The following is a 19,350-nucleotide window of genomic DNA, read 5'->3' as shown; positions in this document are numbered from 1 at the left end:
CACCCTCGAGAACGCAATGCGAAAGTTGGAATGGGACGACATGGGAGTGAAGATTGATGGTGGGCAGCTACACCATTTGCGCTTTGCTGATGACGTCGTACTGATAACACCTAGCATCAGCCAAGCGGAACGAATGCTGACCGAATTCGACGAAACATGTGGATGCATCGGTCTTCAGCTGAATCTACAAAAGACGATGTTCATGCGGAACGGATGGGTCTCGGATGCCCCATTCACGCTCAACGGAACGAACATATCCGAATGCACCAGCTACGTTTATCTGGGTCGGGAACTGAACATGATGAACGACCTGACCCCCGAGCTGGGCAGGAGGAGACGAGCGGCTTGGGGAGCGTACAAGAGCATCGAGGATGTAGTGAAGAAGACCAGGAACACCCGGCTCCGTGCTCACCTCTTCAACACCACCGTACTTCCTGCTTTGACCTATGCTTCGGAAACCTGGGCATTTCGCAAGCAGGAAGAAAACGCGGTGAGCGTCATTGAACGCGCAATTGAGAGAGTGATGCTAGGAGTATCCCGTTTCACGCAAGTGAGGGACGGGATTCGAAGTTCTCTCCTACGTCAGCGATCGAAGATTAGAGACGCTGCCGCGTTTGCCAAGGAAAGTAAAATAAGGTGGGCCGGACACGTGATGCGCTTTAATGACAACCGTTGGACCAGAGCCGTGAGCGACTGGGTTCCCCGCGATATTAAGCGCACTACAGGAAGACCGCCGACCCGATGGTCAGATTTCTTCACGAAGTCCTTGAAAGAAAAATATGATGCTCTTCGTGTCCCACGCGAAAGGAGGAACCACTGGGCTACTCTGGCACGCGATCGGGACAAATGGAAGAATTACTGGCGCCCGCTCGACCAGTTCGAAGATCAACGGGAGTCAAGGTGATCAAGGTGATGAAACTCGACCCTCATGATTTGGTCTTTGCACTTGAAACACTGAGGGAATACATCTTGCCCCTGAAATTGGGCTCCATCCAGCGTCCTAGATTTGCTCCTGACGATGACATTAGTGAACACTTCGTATAAGACGCTCAGCAAGGATATCGGACAGTTCTGCTGTCCCTCCTGCTCACCCTTCTTATGGATAAGAACGGTCCGCGAGGTCTTCTACTGGTCTTAAATCCCTTTTTTTTCTGAAGATAGAACATCACATGCGATTCGTTCACAACTTGATCGAGTAGCGCTGACAATTTCATTTGTTTATATACTGTCGAAGAATTTTTCATAGACGACGAAGGTTAGGAGAAGAGGCATGCGGTATTTCCGAGAAGGCGTCCATGATCCTCGACACGGTCTGAATGTGGTTCATGCAGTTGAACCCCTGACGGAATCCAAACGGAATTCACGCTCTTGAACGCAACTTGTACTTCCGAAGGGAGAATCCGTGGTGGGACTCCAGTGGAAGTGATTGGGGTTGACACAGGAGTTGACGAGTGGAAAAGCTTCGAGTATAACCTCTTCGCAGTGATTTCCATCTAACGACGAAAAGAGATGCGAATCCCGTTTCCGCTCAGCAAGAATGTTAGCGGAATATTCCATTCGCGGAGGTCCCTGCGGCCTTCTTTGCTTTGCTTCCAGAATTTTTCTCTGCCTACATTTCGAATAATCCTCCCGCAACGCCTTTCTGCAGCTTGTGTTTGCAACCAACCGCTGTGTGATGCATTTGGATCGAGCCTGAAACTCCCTTCTTATAATTCATTGGTGACTTTCGAAACTCGATCCAAGTTTATCGTGCGCGGCTTCGAGGCACGGTCAGCACAGGGTCGTAATCCCGAGCAGGTCGTAGTCCAGTTCGGGTCCTCTTTGATGTGTCAATCGCCTTTACATGAGGGGACCCCGAGTATGCAGTCGTCGTACACGACTTCTTTCCTCCTTCGCCGCCAATAGTAGAAGTTCTTTTGAATTGTGTGGCGAAGTCGTATTTTTGCACGAAGGAGACGGTGATCAAAACCACCACAAAAAGGTAATAGCTACTGAAACGTCAAATGGGTGCGTGTAGGAAGGGTTCGAGCATGCCCCGGTCACGTTTCGTCGGAGCGATTAATGATGGTGCGCATTTTAAAGAGATTCACCCTAGTTGGTACCTAAATAGCTGACTGTGCTTACCTACCGCTAACCATATGCTGATTCACTGACTAAAGTATTATTCATGAGCTACTGAATTGTTTTGGAAAATTAGACATATCCACTGGAAATTTTGTGATGTGAGGTGATCTCAAATTTGTAACCTACCATAAAGAGACCATAGGAGAAAACCTCTCGTGAAATATGCGAGAAAGATGCATCTAGTAACTTTAAATTACGTGTACGAAGATTTTCGTTGAAAACAGAGAACACTGGTTTTCGAAAGTAACGGGATGAAGATTATTGCCATCCTGTAAGACAAAGTTTCTGATCTCTAGAATGAAAAACAGTTCATTTGATTAGATTTCTAGATTTTCTGAAGGTAATATCTAGACAAAACTCACTCCCTTTCACTTATTAGAACACCACACAAAATGACATGTACTTTTAACTACACCGTTCTTTAATTTATTCGGTAATTCCGACAACTCAACACCACTCTCCCTTACATATTTCCTTATAACTCTGAAGTTCTTTGCGTCTCTATGGTCACAAGAGCATCCAAGACTGTTGTCTGCGTTTCCATGAACGACTGGAGCTTGACCTCTTAGAGGTATCTTCGTGTATCCTCCGAAATATCCACTGGACATTCGGGGGCATTCGCGGAGAATCCTGGTGATTATGATCTCCGTAGGAGCCGTGCCGTTAGGAGATTCCCATGTTCACCGACGATGATCTTTCTCCATGAAAAAGAGAATTCTCATAAAGAAGGCGAGTAACAAATAACAGCTTGGCATTGTCGTTTCCGTTCTGGTACCCTAATCCAAATCCTTCATATCCTATATTCTTCTTCTATTGCTTTTTCTAGTTTTGCAACGAATTCGTAGAAGGACTTCTCGCTGCGATGCACTTCTTCTAGCCTATCATAAAACGCGCCAATTCAGTCTCATCAGCTGCCAGTGTTGGTGAATAGCACTTGATGATGCTTTTAGACTTTTGACAGAGGCGAAGAATGGCAAGAAGAGGCGACAAGATATCATGATACGAGAAGATGGACAACAGACGGGTGCACAACAAAACCAACACCGCCTACCACCATTTGCGGTGGAACCCTCTCTCCACGAATGAAAGAAAATGTTCTTCACTAATGCTTGTGGAGCATGAACTTTTAGTCCGACCGGAATCCTCACTTGGCAGAATGTCAGGTAAGTACTTGTGCCGAAGCATCTTCCGAGAAATAAGTAGCGCAGATAACTTTTTTGATCGGTATTCAGTTACCAGTATAGTCGTGATCAGCTTAAGCGAATGACGTTGATACCTGGACCAAACCTGTAACCAGCAGTTTCATTCGATGTCGAAAACTTATTCCTATAGCGCCTCAACATTTGTGACTCCACTATACTAAGACCCTAAGCAAACAAGCAAAAAAAGCTTCGTGATGTTGTTGCTGTCAGTAATTGTGCAACTTTCTAAATACTGTGTCGATAGCTCGTGTCATCATCAAAGAATCCGAAAGCCTTGACTACTTTGGAAGGCTTTTCGGGAGTGCGTCGGTTAACTGTTCTGAGGTCCTCGGATTACCTGACCTTTCTTTGGTGTTCAATAGAAGACTAGCGAGGTTATCGTTCTAGATTTCGTGGAGAAACAGTATCTTTCCATTTTTTTCCTACTCTCCTTGGAGGTCGCCAGCCGTAACGTGGAGTGGGTTTGTAGTACTCGGAAATTTGGTGATAATAGTTCTCGCGAACATCAGCCTCCCATTTTCGAAGATACACTCTTGTTTTCACAAATTCATGCATGCTCCAACTATGCAGTGGATATTGTAAACCGGTTTTCGGCCTGATCGATCGAAATCGTCAATCCTGTCCATCAGCAAAGTGAGCAGTGATTTTCAGGCACATGAACAGCAGTCTGTATAAGACGTTTCTTGTATAAAGGCAGCATACCACGAATCTGGGGTGATACGGATTTCAGGTGGAGTATCCGTATACGGGGTCGTACATTATGGAGACCGGGGTGGTCCTGCTCATCTCTCCCTGCATCACTGCAAACAACCGCCTCCAGAATGCTGTTTTGTACGACGGCATCTACTGCAACGCTCCTCCCCTTGCGCAGCGTCCGCCTTGCGATTCGTTGAAAGTGGATTCGGACTGTCCCAATAGGCAGTAAGGGACGCAGTATGAGCGGTGGCGTCGCATGCGTTGTGGCCTTACAGGATTTGGTAGTAGACTATGGTTCGAATCTGACTTTGGCTTTTTGAAGGTATAGCTGAATACTAGTGAAATGCACGCCCTTATAGCTTACCTATCTGATGTAAGATTCTAAAACATTCTTCCATATTCAGTTGCCAAAAAAATTTCAATTCAAGATCACCTGAATTTGCAGATCGAAAATAGATTTCGGTGCAAGACTTTCGGACCAACCTGATAGTTGTTTAATTAAATTAGCAGAGAATTACCGAATTATATACTCACTTCATGTAGCATAGCTATCGATTAAAGTGGTAGGGAAAGTGTCTAGCCGACAACGAAATTAAAAAAGGTGAACCTACCGGTGGAGTCAACTTGTGAACACAAGGATCATCCAAAACATAAATGCAACGTTTCATAAAGACGAACGGGTCTTTTTTATCACCGCCTGATCAAAGTACGGATGTAGCATAAATTTCCTTAGAAAGGTTGAGTCAAAACAAATAAGTCTGTCTTGACATTGAACGCTAATTTTGTTTGGGAAATCTTGTTTTTCAAAAAAATTTTACATGCCGACATATAATGCACACATATCGAAATACCTACCTGCATGCAAATATACAAACACATCTTTTGTGATGCTTTTCTGCTGCAATTCTTTAAAATGCATGTTCTTGCCACGTAGTAAAGTCGATAACATTGTAATTTGTAACATACTTTGTAATCAGAATAGTAGCAGAGGAAATCCACGTTCCACTGAGTGCTGTTGGTACACATAAACACACGTTCGTAACACTTGCTTCTGTGATTAAAAACGTGATTCTGCACTGCCGCACATGAAGCTGCTGCGGTCCGGACGCACAAATCACGTGCTCATAACTTCGGAACAAACTCTATGCTACAAATTTCCTTTTCTTCTTTTCGAACCCTAGGACTAAGAGTGATGTGGAAATCACCACAATTTTGATAAAAATAAGCATCCTACAAAAATTTAGGCGAATAGCTAGCTATTATTTAAGCATCTTCAAATATATTCGGGTAATTTAGGGAAACATAATTAAGCGAATAGAATGGGAAGAAGAAGATCGTAGGGGCTCAAATTTGGGAGGAAATATGGAGCTGCCACGAACGTTAGCTGGTTGCAGTCTCTCTCTTGCTTCCAATCCCTCCGGTCTGACGCTCACATCCGGCACCATTGAACCCATCTCATCGTTTCTTTTCTGCGCTGGCACAAATATGGAACAACAAAATGAGGATATATATATATATTCATATTCATATACTATATGTTCAATTTGGTCCGTGCGTTCATATACATACATACCTAAAAAAACAACATCCTTAGCAGAATAACGTCGACCATTTTTGGTTCCCTGTACATTTTCTTCTCCACATCTTACATAGATTTTTCAGAATATCGTCATTCACAAATGATCCTATGCTGTTGTTAGCACGAGTTGTTGTGAATAGGAAGGAGATACAAACCCACAAAAAAACAAATTCCCTTGATCGGGGACTAACCTTAGCCAAATCTATAAAGGTAGATGAACCAAATTTCTTTCTGCCGATAGAATTACAAACTTTATCTCTAGGCAGGACCGTTCCCTCCTCCTTCGAATAAGTCGAATTCGTTAACACACCAAGAAACGGATGACGATGGTGAAGAATGCGCTCGAAACACAGAAGCTGAAGGTGTAATCCTTCAAATTACAACTAAAATTATCGGCAATGATCCACTCACAGTATGTATTTCTTTGTGCGTCGTCTTTCAGTTTTTCTTGAATCGTAAAGGCAAACTCTCTATAGTTTTCTTTCCCCACCGAAACTGCTGAGAATGAACTATTGAACAAAGGCACACGTGGCGTTGTTATGTGCGACTATAAAATTCTAATCATCACTACCCTATTTCTATCCTAGTTTAGTAAGAGAGGGTGATTCGTCAATCTACTTCAAACTGATGCCATTCTTGGAATGCTGCCTCCCTCTGGATCGACCTCTTGTGGCTGAGACATGCGTCCCTTCTAGGAAAAAGAAATTCGTATGATAGACCAGACGGCTTGGACAAATCCAGTTAAATGAATTTCAAACAGTTGTTGAAGCGTTGTAAAATTTTTTCTGCAGTTTTGCAAATCTGTGCAGGACACCCACTCTGTTGTAGGAGCGCTGTAGTCAGATTGTATCATTCGTTTTGATACTATTTCTTGCCTTCGTTTGCTAAAGCATGCAAACACCAACGATGTAAGAACTAACGTCTCTCTGGATAATTTTCCGCTTGTCTAGATCCTAAGCATATATATATATATATATATATATATATATATATATATATATATATATAAAAGAATTATTTGTACTATGTATGTAATTATTGTACACGTGAGTTTCAGTCTCGACACGGTGAGTTAGAGATGATAGCATCGGAATCCTCGACCGTGTCATCTCCCAGCTCAGAAGTGTCTAGGAAGATTATGGAGCTCGAATCACTGAGAAACACTAAGTGGGCGGAGAACTGCATACATACAACGCCGGAATTTTCTGAAGGGATGAACATTCTTAGTAGTTGCGATTTAGAGGTGCGTGTTTATTTATCTCTTATTGGTGTAATCTCATAGTTGAAATTATACAGTTTTAGTTAGATTTTTTTTCCAAAGTCAAAGCTAAATCAGGAAAGAAAAGGGACAGTGTCATGGTCGTGGACTGGCCATAATAAACCTTCAGCCTAACTTAAATCTCCGGTGATGTTAGCAGAGTGGTACACAACTCTCTACGATGGAGGGGATTAGCTGAGGATTGCAGAAATATCACCAACAAACCTCAAACGCAATCGTACGAATCGTCATGAACGTAATCGTCTCTGTACACGCGTGGCTAGACGGTAAAGTAGAGAACTTGATTGTGTGGCACTAAGAGTGTTCTTCCTAGCGTTTGTCACACGTTATTGCAGGGTCCCTTTGTGCTTCATGTATTCCATTTGGTTCGATTCAGCGCGTCAGCGTACACAAACGCGCATCCTCTGTACACAAACGCGCATCTATCATATCCAGCTTCGCATGATCCAACTAGCGAATCATTAGCCTGCCGCGTGGTCTCACGCCTGAAACGTCGAGCTTCAGAGCGGTTTTGGCAACAGAATTTTCCTCTCGCAGGAAGACGTGATCGAACCATCTCAGTCGTGCCTCCATCTTTTCAGTTATCGGGACGACGCCGATGATGGAGCGTACGGTGTCATTGGATACTTTGTCTTTCAGCGTTACACCTGTCGTCCACCTCAACATCCGCATCTCCATAGCTCCATAACACTCTTTCCAAGGCTTTCGTTGTCGGCCAGCACCGCATCCGTAAAGGGCAACAGGATGCACAACCGTCCTGTAGATCTTCGACTTCAGTCGAACAGGGACTTTCTTGTCGCACAGTACGCCTGTTGCCATTTTCCATTTCTCCCATTAACACGCGCTCGACCTTGATCTATGTTGCCTGTGGAAGTCACTTTCGATCCAAGGTACCTGAAACAGTCCACCATGTTTTATTCGATGCCATCGACACGAATTGAACAATCTTTCCTGGTCCGGACTCCATGTACTAAGTTTTTGATACACTGAGGCGCAATCCATGTTGCTGCAGCTGGTCCTTCCAAGACTGTACTTGTTTTTGAGGATCATCTCGGGACTTCGACTGGAGCATAACATCGTCGGCAAAGAGTGGGGTCCACGGATGCTGCTTTTGGATTCCCTTCGTTATCGTGTCCATGCACAGTATGAACAGTAGGGGTGAGAGTGATGAACCCTGATGAACCCTTACTTGTACGGAGAACGGCCTGCTTGTTCACGCAGCACACCGTGCAACGCTGGCAGGCTTCGCATAAAGCAGTTTTCTCCATCGCACATATTCTTATGGTACTCTATGCGACCTCTCGAGAAAGCCTTCGACCGTGTCCCACATGAGCTGTTATGGACATCCATAACAGCTCATGTGGGACACGGTCGAAGGCTTTCTCGAGATCAAGAAAAGCAAGATGCACACCGCGGTTCTTCTCTCGATGTTTCTCCAGGAGGATACGGACAGCATGGATAGCATCTATAGTGCTGCAGTCCTTCACAAAGCCGCATTGGTTGAGTGAAACGCTGACAATCTTCATCAGACGAGCTTCCAGGACACCCTCAAAAACCTTAATTGTATGACACAGCAGTCGTATAGGCCTGTACGAAGTGCATTCAGCAATGTCTCCTTTCCCTTTCCAGATAGGCACGGTCACGGAAGTTTGCCATATGTCTGGAGTCCGTCCTTCTGCAACCATTTTGTTAAATAGAGTTGCGAGCCACAAGGATCCTCGATCTCCTAGCAGCTTCCAGACATCAGTATGTCATCAGGCCCAGTTGCCTTGTTCGACTTCATTTTTGCGAGGACAGCACTGACTTTGACTGCAGTACTAGGACCCTCGACGCTGGGAACAGTTGGGATGAGAGAACTGGAGACTTCCGCGTTACACAACTGACTGTAGTATTCTTGCCACCGCTCCAGGATCTGACCAGAGCGACGCAGAACGGCGCCATCAGCTCCCTTAACGATCTTGGTGTGCTCCGTATCCAACGTTGAGTGGAGACGCGCTATGACTAAACGATGTACTGTTCTCTCGCCCTCTCTGGTATCAAGCATGCTGTACACAGCCTTGTAGCGGTCGGATTTCACCTTGGAGACTGCCTTCTTAGCCTTCCTCTCCGCTGCTAGGTGAGCATTAGGATCTTCAGGCTGACGTGTCCTCCACTAGAGATGATATTTGGACTTCTTTTCACGAATTGCGCCTGAACCTTCTCGTTCCAAAACCACGAAACTTTTTGTATATTGGGCTTTTGGTATATTGTATATAGTCGTTTTTCCTAGAGTGTTCTCCGCGGTCAAGCCTATGACGCTGGAATTAGATGGCCACATTTCCTTCACACTACGAGTAGGGTGGGGAAGTGTAGATGGAGCCGCGGACGCGGAGAATACCGTTTTTCGATCCTTTAGATTCCACCATTTGATGCGCTGTGTTTCAGTCCTTGGATGTCTCTTTCTTGGACGGGAGATTTTCAAGTCCATAACGAGCAGATGGTGTTGGGCGGCGACATGGTCTGTAGGGATGACTTTTGAATCCTGCGGAAGTCGGCGATCTCGCCAGCGTAACATCCAGAAATCTATTTATGTTTCGCGACCGCCGCTGGTGTACGTGATCAAATGCGATTTTCTTTTCCGATACTTCGTGTTATCAATGATCAGGTCACTTGCAACAATGTGCTCCAGGATTTGCAACCCGTCGTCGTTATGAGCTTCATAGCCGTATCCTCCATGACAACTCTCGAAGCCGCCTTTCTGAGAACCGACATATCTGCTGAAGTCTCATCCGATTAAAAGTACTTTTTCGCCTTCCAGATTGGACGTACTGCTCCAGATCTTCCCAAAAGCACGCCTTCTCTTCTTCACTACAGCCCACCTGTGGCGCATAAACAGAGACGCAATTCCTTTTCTCCTGCGTCTACCTTTACTCCATTAGGCGATCCGATAGTCGATTCACCACTGTGACGCTGCTTCTAAACGTCTCGTTTAATATGACACCGACACCATTGCGTTTTGATGTGCCGGTGTAGATGAGCTTGTAGCCATCGCCTAATTCCCTTGACTTGGAGCCTCTCCTGCGAGTCTCCTGTACACAACATATGTCAACTCGGCGTTTTCTGAGACTGTCTGCCAGTTCGCGACTTCTTCCAGTAAGCGTCCCAACGTTAAGTGTTGCCAACCGCACTGGATGTTGCTGGCGATGGCGGACTAACTTCTTTGGCCGGCTCCGTCCTCTAGCCAGTAGCCCTCGCATATTTGCCACATTGCTCTGGCGAGAACAATACGCGTCGCTTCTGGAGGACGCCCTAGCTTCTGAAGAACACATAGTAGACATTAGCATTATGACGCGACGAGGGTGTTATCCTCGGTCGGCTTGTCGCACTAGCAAGCTAGCAGCCTGGCATCGGAATCGTCGTAATGACTCCTCACTAGGCTGTAGCCTAGCCCCTAGGACCGAGGTTACTACCCGGACACCTCCTACTCAACGAGCAACACATCGGCTAGCGCTTACCTGGTTTGCTTAGCTTTGCTTTGCTTGTAACGTAACAGGCCACTACTGTGATCGAGAAAGGTTTTTATAAGGGACTTGAGCCGCACCTTAGATCAAAATCCGCACAGATGTTGATATGGGGCCAGTTTGTGATCGTAATCCTCATCCTTTCTGTTCATTTTTGGACATTTTGGCAGTAATCCAAAATGCCTCTAGTGTTCTGCGTTCTATGATTTCGGACTCAAGGATGGTGTCGTAATTTCTACCTCCGTTTCGGAATTTTGATGACGTATTCTTTGCCTTTCCTTTCTGCGAGAATCTCGCCACGTGCATCGTATCTTGGGAGTTTCCTAACAGGGGGTCGTAGAGTTGAAGCGAAAGAGAGGAAGAGAAGAGGGATGAGGAGGAGAATTAACGGTGAAAGGAGGGGATAAGAAATTCTATTCTGACATATTATCCTGAACAAAAAAAAAAAAAACCAAGAACAGAACACTTTTTTTACAAATACGAAAAGAGGACCTTGAGGGTTCGATCCTGCACTGAATCGAAGGTTTTACACATGAGGGGAAAATCTAGAGCTGTATCTAAAATGTGAAAGTTGCGTAATATTTCTCGGTAATCTACATCTGAACTTAATAACATTCGATTTCCAAAAATGCTCAGATCGCGTGAACATAATCAGGTTCAGGAGATCATTAATAACGTCGCGAGACGAGCACTTCGAGAAATATTTTGGACGTGTTTTAGGAGGGGTTTTTTTTATTATATAATATCTATCTAAACTTATCTAACCTAATGTAATCTGACTTACTTGATTTAATCGGCGGTCGCGTGTTACGGCCTAACGCGGCTATGCGCATATTCGCCTGGGTGTGTCGTCCTTGAACATACTCGAGCCCATCCTGTTCCATCTTCAGCTAGAGTTCGCATAGAATCTACCCATCCGTCGGCATTCGACAAGCGGCGGAAGTTCACGTCTCGACTGAACTGCTTGCTTATCAACGCCAAGTGTCCTCAGATGTTCCTTCACCACCCCCTTCCAGAACTTTCTTTTACGACCAGAAGGCCATTTTCAATTAGGATCAAGAAACATCTTCAGGACTACTTGGACAAAACGATCTGACGGTCTCCTCATAACGTGACCAAAAAAGCGAAGACGGTTTTCTATGACTACTTCAGAAGGCTGGGTGAGATGTTGACTTTTCCACGTGTCATCCGCCGGTACACCATGTCCACTTCCGAGTAAAATTCTTCGTTATGGCATACCAACGGCCAAAAGTAGCTTAGCAGTCGTCTACAGCTTTGCATGCAGTCAAGCTCTTCCATCACCGTCGCCAGCGCTGACCAAGCCTCCGATCCGTATATCATGATAGGGGGAATTGCGGATAGGTATACTTGTAGCCTGACTTCGTTGGCGATAGGGATCGACTACAGGCACTAGTCAATGAGTTGAATGTCGAGTTAGCTTTAGAAATGCAGCAGTTGTTCTTCTATTCATGTCGTTTATTAGTCGTACTAATTTTCCTGGAAATCCTTCGGCGCGAAGCGCATTGAGAAGACTCCCCGGTTCCTCGGTAATTACTGTGTTCCATAATAATAATAATAATCATTATAATAATAATAATAGTAATAATCATAGTAATAATAATAATATAATAATAATAATCATTATGCTGATAATAATAATAATAATAATAATAATAATGATAATAATAATATCACGATTACGAATGTAAAGTTAATCATGGACAACTACAGAAAAAAAAACGTGGCAGAAAGTGAATTCCAACGAATTAAGATTTAGAGGGACTCTAGGGGCGAAAGGAACGACAATTCTAATAGGAGAATACTTTGTTAAGATTACGTGTCCTATTCACACACTATTATGCAGAAAGAATAGCGGAAAAATCTCAAGAATCAAAAAGAAAAAGGTCTAGAGAATCTTCCGCGTTATCGTAATCGATTGTTATTGGGTTGTTGCTTTACAATCTGTTGTAGTCCCTGCTCGATGTGTAGTTAATATTCTCTTAGAGAGTTGAAAGGAACTCGAAAACGGGAGGAAATTGAGATTTTTGCTCAACTAGGTATTAGAAAAAAGGATGTTAGAAATAGCAAATTTTGCTTGAAACAGAAATCATTCTCTACAGCCATACAAAATTGTATTGAATGAAATTCGCTGCTGCATGCACAATTACACAAAAAATCGCAGAGTCGATATAGTCGCTGCGAGATGTCTTCAATTCCCACGACCTCCATACCGTAGGTTGACTGGTTGTCCGTTGCGTGCAACCAACTGGCGTGAGGTATTACTACGAGCACTGACTCCTGCTCAAGCATGAAAAGTGTATGGTCTTATATAATGTCTAGTAATTTGCGGATATCGACCACATACTCACAAACCGAAAATGGTGTCTACTTATCGTCTTTGTAGTACCATCATTTTTCAGTGACTCTGATCACCTTTTTTTTCATACTACTACAAGTGCTTCTGTAGAAGAATCTTCCGAAATACAAAGAGAAGAAAATTTCGGAAGCAGCAAAAAGCAAGACAAGTCTAAAAAAGTGCCGCAGGGACCCGGATATAAGGATAAAGGATAAAGTTTCTGGCGTTAATCAGTCCGCTTGGGATGCGCCCCCACGTTCACTTCAATTCAGAATAGTTTGAGGTTTACGAACGTGTGACTGGCCTATACAATGACTTGCGGTGGCTAACCATATCAAGTCAGTGTTTTTATCCTCCTAGACAAGTCTGGTACCAATTTATCGACCTCGGAGGGATGAAAGTCTTGGCGAGCACTGGGGTGGATTCGAACCTCCGATCGATCGTGCAGAAAGCGGAACCTCTAACCGCTACACTACACCCACCCACACGTTGGAAAGAGTAGGTTTATTTGGCATAGTCGGCCAGTCCAGTTAGGCCTTTCTTGAGAGTACAAAACAGTTGTTCTACTTAAATTGGCGCAAGCCAAGCTCCTGGACTGCAACATCAAAAAAAATGTTCTTGCTTGCCAATCAATCCCTCCCGTCGTTGCGGTTAGAAAAATAGGTTGCCATCAGTAAAAGTAGCTACGTTCTTCTACCAATCAGAGTACGACTCTAGTAGTTGGTGTATTCTTCACATTGTTTACCATTAAATTAAAATTACATATATGAGCGTAGATGTGTGATGGTTTGAAGGATCAAAGTCTTACTGGTTTGAGGAGTACAGTCTTGAATACACTTGAAATGGTTTTTGCTCATAGTGTTACGTGGTAGTTGCAGAACCAGAATGCTGATAGAAATGAAGCTGGCCCACATGAAGAAGTCAAACAGGTGGCTATCTGCTCTTCCATGGATCCAATCACTCGAGATGTCGAGAGGAGAGTGAGCATGAAGCGAGAGTGTTCACCCTCTGAGGAAACAATGAGGTTTCTTTTTATTTTCTAGATGAGTTCTTTACAAACATAAGCACTTTTGGCACTAAGGCACGTTAAGTCTAATCATAAGCGTCACTTATTCTTCCAGTTATCTTCGATTTACTCGGTCGAACACCGCTAACGCTTGTATTCGTCATTGTTGTGTACAAAAGAAACTCACCGGATGCTGCTCGTGAGACAAGAAGAGCATCAAATTTTTCTTTGGGAGGCTTTAAGAACCATAGCTTGGTAGTCTTCCTGCTGTGCATCATCTGTCTCGTAGAATCGCAATCGCTTGTGGTTCTTGTCGGTAAAAGACATCATGTGTCCGGCACACCTAATTTTAGTTCAGTCGGTAAATGAGGCGGTACTGATCTTTGATCATGAACGAATCGATCGTTGCGGAAAACATTTTCTGTTGTGCTTTCAAAGAGATCGAAGTTTTTATTGCGAAGCGTCCAGGATCCTAAAGCTTAGATTGGAATAGAAAGAATGGTGGCGTTTAAGGTGAAGGCATGGAGCTTATTCTGCGTTATCATGAAACTGACAATCTTTGTCTTTTTGGGAGAATATAGAGCTTGGAGTGTAGAATACGAGTATGAGTGTGGTCTCGCTGATTTTCCCCCAGTTCTGCTGAAACACGGTGTGGAAAACGTTTGCTCCTACGAGGTACGTTAGAATGCGCCTCCCTTGTAAACGCTCCTGTTCGCTCAGCAGCCCAATCATTGATTTTAGTTGCACAGGTTGTTGAGGAGTTGTTGATTTTCAACCGCTCGTTCGTGGATGTTGGGCGTGCACAAGAGTGGTGCGTTTTCACGTTTCTCTTGGAAACAAACGCCATTTCCTACACCGTTTTTCGGAACGATCAGGGGGAGTTGAGTGGAGCCACGCTCATACTTGCCATGTACACCCCTATACAACTCTATATTTGCCCAAAGACCCCAACAATGTCAGTTTTGTGACATGTTGGCTTTAATTTTCGACCTCGTAATGTATTGCTGGATAATTCAAATACATTCGCTCGATTGAGTGTGAATAGAAAGTCTGGTCAATTTTGTACACGGAGTGAGCGACTAAAAAGTAAAGTAAACGTCAAAGCACTGGCGTATCAATCTTCTTGCGATGCGCTAACGCGTTTCACTGCCATTCGTAATTACTGAGGTTTTGGAAGGCGTGTTGGCTTATACAATGACAAACAAAGGGCCAGCCGATGATCCGATGCTTTTATCCTCCCAGACAACTTTGGTGCCAATTTATCGACCATGGAGTGATGAAAGACTTGCTTTGCACTAGGGCGGTTTCGAACCATTGACCGTATGGCTACAACTGACCTCTAACCAACTGTGGCACATCCGCTCTGAACTACGAAACCACTCGCTTTCGATTATGTCGTTTCGCTTGACTGATTTTTGGTATTGTGATAAAGATGGTATTAGCGAGACTATAATGAGGTAGTTCGCATTACGCAAAGGAAAGCAGCAATACAAGCTGGCCATTCTCAGCAAGTAATAATATAAGAACGCAGTTGTCCACCAACCTCCTCGTCTCTGAAACTGTCCAGTATGTTTTCTTGTTTGATGCTAGTTGAAGCACCGGTGCTCAGAACAAGGAACAAAAAAGATAGAACGGAGATGTTGAGAAACGTAATGCAGTACTACGAAGTAAGCAGTGTTTTGATGGACTCGTCTTCCAACAGAGCGAGGATGTGCAGTTAGGGCTTACTTGTCAGTGCTTGTGAAAATTCGCGAAAGTAAGCAGCTTAATATCTCCATGCAGCGGAAAAATAGCCAGCCAGTGAATGGTGTCTTTAAATACACCAGAACGTGTTGAATTGAACTTTGCACAACCCATTCAACATGGTTTCCTTTCCGCTGGGAAATTGAAGCTCAAAATTGGATATGAGAAATTAACTGCTTTCAGTTTTGAGCCCATAACTTTGTTCTGAGAGAGGCTAGCGTAAAACGAACAGCACACTGAGTTAGAGGAGGATAGTTGCTACAAAACTTCATTAAAACTGTCTTTCTAACTTGTCTCTCAAGGCGAAATAAATGGAACTGAGTGTAGGGACCGAAAACGTTGGGATCCACGCGTTTTTTTTTTGCTTCTTTTGCTTATTCGAAATGAACAGGTAAATGCTGTATACCAAAAATCCTCAGTTCACGCTTCATTAGAAAACATGTAACATTTTCGATAGTTTGTGGAGCACACTTCATCCTCTTTTACGCTTTGCGTACTTCGATTTTGTATTATCTGAAATACTAATGCATGTGCAAGTGCTCCTCATAATGGCTCATCAGGCCGCACTGCTCTGGGGACTTATATAATATGGAATGCGCATTATGTTACTGCTCACTTTTCCTTATGGACGCTTGTTTTCAAAGTTGCTCACTCACCCTTCTAGCTGCTCCTTCATCCCCGTGGTTGTTCATTCCTCTTCATACTTCTTCGTTTAATACGATTCAAAAAAAAATGCATGTAATGTTGCTGCTGTTGTTACTCTTTATCGATTAAGTTTCCTATTCTGCCAACTCTTAGCTAACAAACTAATTCCCCTTTAATCCTATCGTAGATAATGAACCCTTTTCTGAACAACGATTTTTTACAGTAAATATTCAATTAATTTAATAAGTTAAAATACTTTTGAAGTGTTTTTTTTTTGTTGATGAGAAATATGAAATAACCTTTCTGATAGACCCCGTTCAGCTAGGAAGGGTACGGTTGCCGAGATTTCAAAAAGAGAAGACTCAGGGATTGATGATGACATTTTTGAATGGCAATATTCTGGTAAAGCTGCTTTGTACAACGCGAAAGACATTTGCGTACTGAGTGGAGATGATTCGCTTCTCTACACAGTACACTTCGGTTGAGATTTCTATCGTACATTTTGTAGTAAACAAATCAATGGAAAGCTTTAGATAGAAGAAAGTGGAGCATAATGGCTTCTCCAAATGCACTGATAAAGCCTAGATTTCATCTTATTCGTGGTTTGATATCGGCACGCAAGTGACGAAGTTTGTCAGAACTGGGTTTGATCTACACCTCAGCCGGAGATGTCCAGTTCAAGTCATTATTTGTTCAAGGAAATTGACATTGGTACACTCCTGTTGGCGACGATATCAAATTCTCCAACTGTCACGCTTTTGCATGTCCCGAGCAATAGATCTCTTCTGCGCCATAGAAGACGTAGAGCGATCTTGTTTCCTCTTGGATTATCCTTACAACAACTCTACAACTTCATATATACATATGCCACATAGATACATAAATACACTCATACATATGCAGATATATATATACACTATGTATGCTATATACATATACGTATATATACACGTATATATTATATATACATTTACATTTACACACATACATGTGGCCGCGTATGCAAGTCAAGTCTGATTGCTACCTGCTCGTGGTGGCCCTCCTTAAACGCAATCAGGCGTTCGAGTTTACGCATTGGGACCGAAAGAGGTATATAACCTGCACTGTTATATGACAAAAGCTTCTCGTACATTGTAAAAAGGTGCTGTCGTCCAGCACCATGCCAGAGCCCATGCCCTGGAATTTCGAATGCCTGAGGGAAACATGGAATCTTTGGCGACAAACATCCGTCTCGTTCAAGGGCAACCTCATTAATGCCAGAAGGACAGCAAAAGCGGAAGATGAGGACTTTTAAACTTCAGCTCGATCACATTTTGACGAAGAATATCTCTTTGTCAAATATCCGAAAATCTAGACTTGTCTGGGATGTCGCATTCGATTCCGACCACCGCCCAGTTCTTTTCAGCTTTATAGTACGGTTGCAGAAAAAGGAGCTCAACATCAACGGAAGCCCGACATGGCAGGTCTGAAAGACGATGAAAGATGAATGCAGAAAGAACTTACGCCAACGAATGTCGGCTGAAACGTGATCGTGAGAACGAATGGACGCCAAGAGCGAAAAAGTTTAAGAAGGAGGACAAGAACTGAATAAAAACGTATACTGTGCTAAGGCAGTAATGCGGCACGATAAAGAGGTGTTCACCTGTCTTGAACACTGTCAGCGGAGCCGCTGTCGGGGAGGCAACATTGCCCATCTGGAGGGAGCATTTTAACACTTTGTTCAACTGACAAGCGCCGTCAGTCCCTGAACTTGTGCACGCCCAAAGACAGACATACACCGCGGCCAGCAAAGAGCCACCGACGGAGCTGGAGGTTCTAGTCTGTATTCAAAAAATTAAGGATGAAAAATCTGGCGGAGACTATGGAATTAGCGCAGAAATGCTGAAATCTCTTCCTCCTTCTGGGATTCGTGAGATGTCAAAGATCATCCGTTCAATATGGATTGACGAAAGGATTCCTGACTCGTGGAGACGCGCTATTATAATTCCTTTCCGCAAGAAGCTATCCGTTATGGAACACAGTAATTACCGAGGAACCGGGGAGTCTTCTCAATGCGCTTCGCGCCGAAGGATTTCCAGGAAAATTAGTACGACTAATAAACGACATGAATAGAAGAACAACTGCTGCATTTCTAAAGCTAACTCAACATTCAACTCATTGACTAGTGCCTGTAGTCGATCCCTATCGCCAACGAAGTCAGGCTACAAGTATACCTATCCTCAATTCCCCCTATCATGATATACGGATCGGAGGCTTGGTCAGCGCTGGCGACGGTGATGGAAGAGCTTGACTGCATGCAAAGCTGTAGACGACTGCTAAGCTACTTTTGGCCGTTGGTATGCCATAACGAAGAATTTTACTCGGAAGTGGACATGGTGTACCGGCGGATGACACGTGGAAAAGTCAACATCTCACCCAGCCTTCTGAAGTAGTCATGGAAAACCGTCTTCGCTTCTTTGGTCACGTTATGAGGAGACCGTCTGATCGTTTTGTCCAAGTAGTCCTGAAGATGTTTCTTGATCCTAATTGAAAAGGGGCTTCTGGTCGTAAAAGAAAATTCTTCCGTTTCAGCTCAGTTCAGTTAAGCCGTTTCTTTGTGTGTTTCCACTTTTTGAAGAAAGGATGTTAGCAGCATCAAGGAAGTATGCTTGGAAATAGACACGCAAATAAGTCTTTGAAACCCATTCTACCGTTGGAGCGCCCACGCACTAATCTGAGGCGGTGGGACCCGTCTCACCCCACCCCATGGTTTTCTGGGTCAGGGGCACGAATTCGACGTCGTAGGGCCCGTCTCACCCAATTTTATCGCGTTGGGGATCTAACGTACCAAACCGACGCCATAATATTCGTCCCCCTCTCTTTTTGGAATTTAGTTTGAAAATTTGGAAGTGTACATTCACATAAAAGTTTATTTACCTTCATTGACATATGACAGAAACTAACTAACCTATCAAAGCCAACATACATAGAAGCATATCTCTGGACAGTGTTGGAAACGTAGAATGCTCGTCTATCAGGTGCATGGCGATGGTTCGGCACCTTACCGGTGCAGAGTTTTGTATCGTTATGGAGTACTTTCGTGACATGCAGACAAACACACACACACAGGGATTAAGCGCGTTATTGTATAGCATGATATATCTAACAGGTTGGCCGAGCGGGCGCCTGTAATTCTTTCCATTTGTCCCGATCGCATGCCAGAGACGCCCAATGGTTCCTC

At 43.9% G+C, this 19,350-nt stretch overlaps 5 protein-coding genes across 7 annotated transcripts; 1 reads left to right on the top strand and 4 right to left on the bottom strand.

Annotated features, from left to right (window-relative positions):
* Positions 1-16: 16 nt before the first annotated feature.
* RB195_022755 (uncharacterized protein) lies at positions 17-17,616 on the top strand (the record flags this gene model as incomplete). Of its 3 annotated transcripts, XM_064209971.1 has the most annotated exons (9): positions 17-900; positions 3,075-3,186; positions 4,147-4,247; positions 5,685-5,811; positions 5,864-6,013; positions 6,659-6,668; positions 6,723-6,844; positions 13,615-13,716; positions 17,536-17,616. In XM_064209971.1, the coding sequence occupies 9 exons, from the start codon at positions 17-19 to the stop codon at positions 17,614-17,616; spliced, it is 1,689 nt and encodes a 562-aa protein (XP_064065850.1). The 3 variants fall into 3 exon arrangements, with proteins under 3 accessions (XP_064065850.1, XP_064065855.1, XP_064065851.1); XM_064209970.1 differs by lacking the exons at positions 3,075-3,186; positions 4,147-4,247; positions 13,615-13,716; positions 17,536-17,616 and adding an exon at positions 6,904-6,978 and having other exon boundaries at positions 6,659-6,844; XM_064209969.1 differs by lacking the exons at positions 17-900; positions 3,075-3,186; positions 4,147-4,247; ... (3 more) ...; positions 6,723-6,844; positions 17,536-17,616 and adding exons at positions 11,660-11,742; positions 11,825-11,927; positions 13,858-13,945 and having other exon boundaries at positions 13,615-13,760.
* RB195_022758 (uncharacterized protein) lies at positions 7,331-7,699 on the bottom strand (the record flags this gene model as incomplete). The annotated part of the gene is made up of 1 exon (XM_064209974.1): positions 7,331-7,699. One exon carries the CDS (start codon positions 7,697-7,699, stop codon positions 7,331-7,333), a length of 369 nt encoding a protein of 122 aa, XP_064065854.1.
* Positions 8,170-8,565, bottom strand: RB195_022757 (uncharacterized protein; the record flags this gene model as incomplete). Its single annotated transcript, XM_064209973.1, has 1 exon — positions 8,170-8,565. The coding sequence occupies one exon, from the start codon at positions 8,563-8,565 to the stop codon at positions 8,170-8,172; it is 396 nt and encodes a 131-aa protein (XP_064065853.1).
* Positions 9,787-10,116, bottom strand: RB195_022756 (uncharacterized protein; the record flags this gene model as incomplete). Its single annotated transcript, XM_064209972.1, has 1 exon — positions 9,787-10,116. One exon carries the CDS (start codon positions 10,114-10,116, stop codon positions 9,787-9,789), a length of 330 nt encoding a protein of 109 aa, XP_064065852.1.
* On the bottom strand, positions 17,465-18,426 carry RB195_022754 (uncharacterized protein; the record flags this gene model as incomplete). The annotated part of the gene is made up of 3 exons (XM_064209968.1): positions 17,465-17,595; positions 17,773-17,936; positions 18,344-18,426. The coding sequence occupies 3 exons, from the start codon at positions 18,424-18,426 to the stop codon at positions 17,465-17,467; spliced, it is 378 nt and encodes a 125-aa protein (XP_064065849.1).
* Positions 18,427-19,350: the final 924 nt, after the last annotated feature.

The sequence above is a fragment of the Necator americanus genome, chromosome X (genome assembly GCF_031761385.1).
Source record: "Necator americanus strain Aroian chromosome X, whole genome shotgun sequence".
NCBI classification, from domain to species: Eukaryota; Metazoa; Nematoda; class Chromadorea; order Rhabditida; family Ancylostomatidae; genus Necator; species Necator americanus.
Note: the sequence above shows the minus strand (reverse complement) of the source record. Positions and strands in the feature narration are given on the sequence as shown.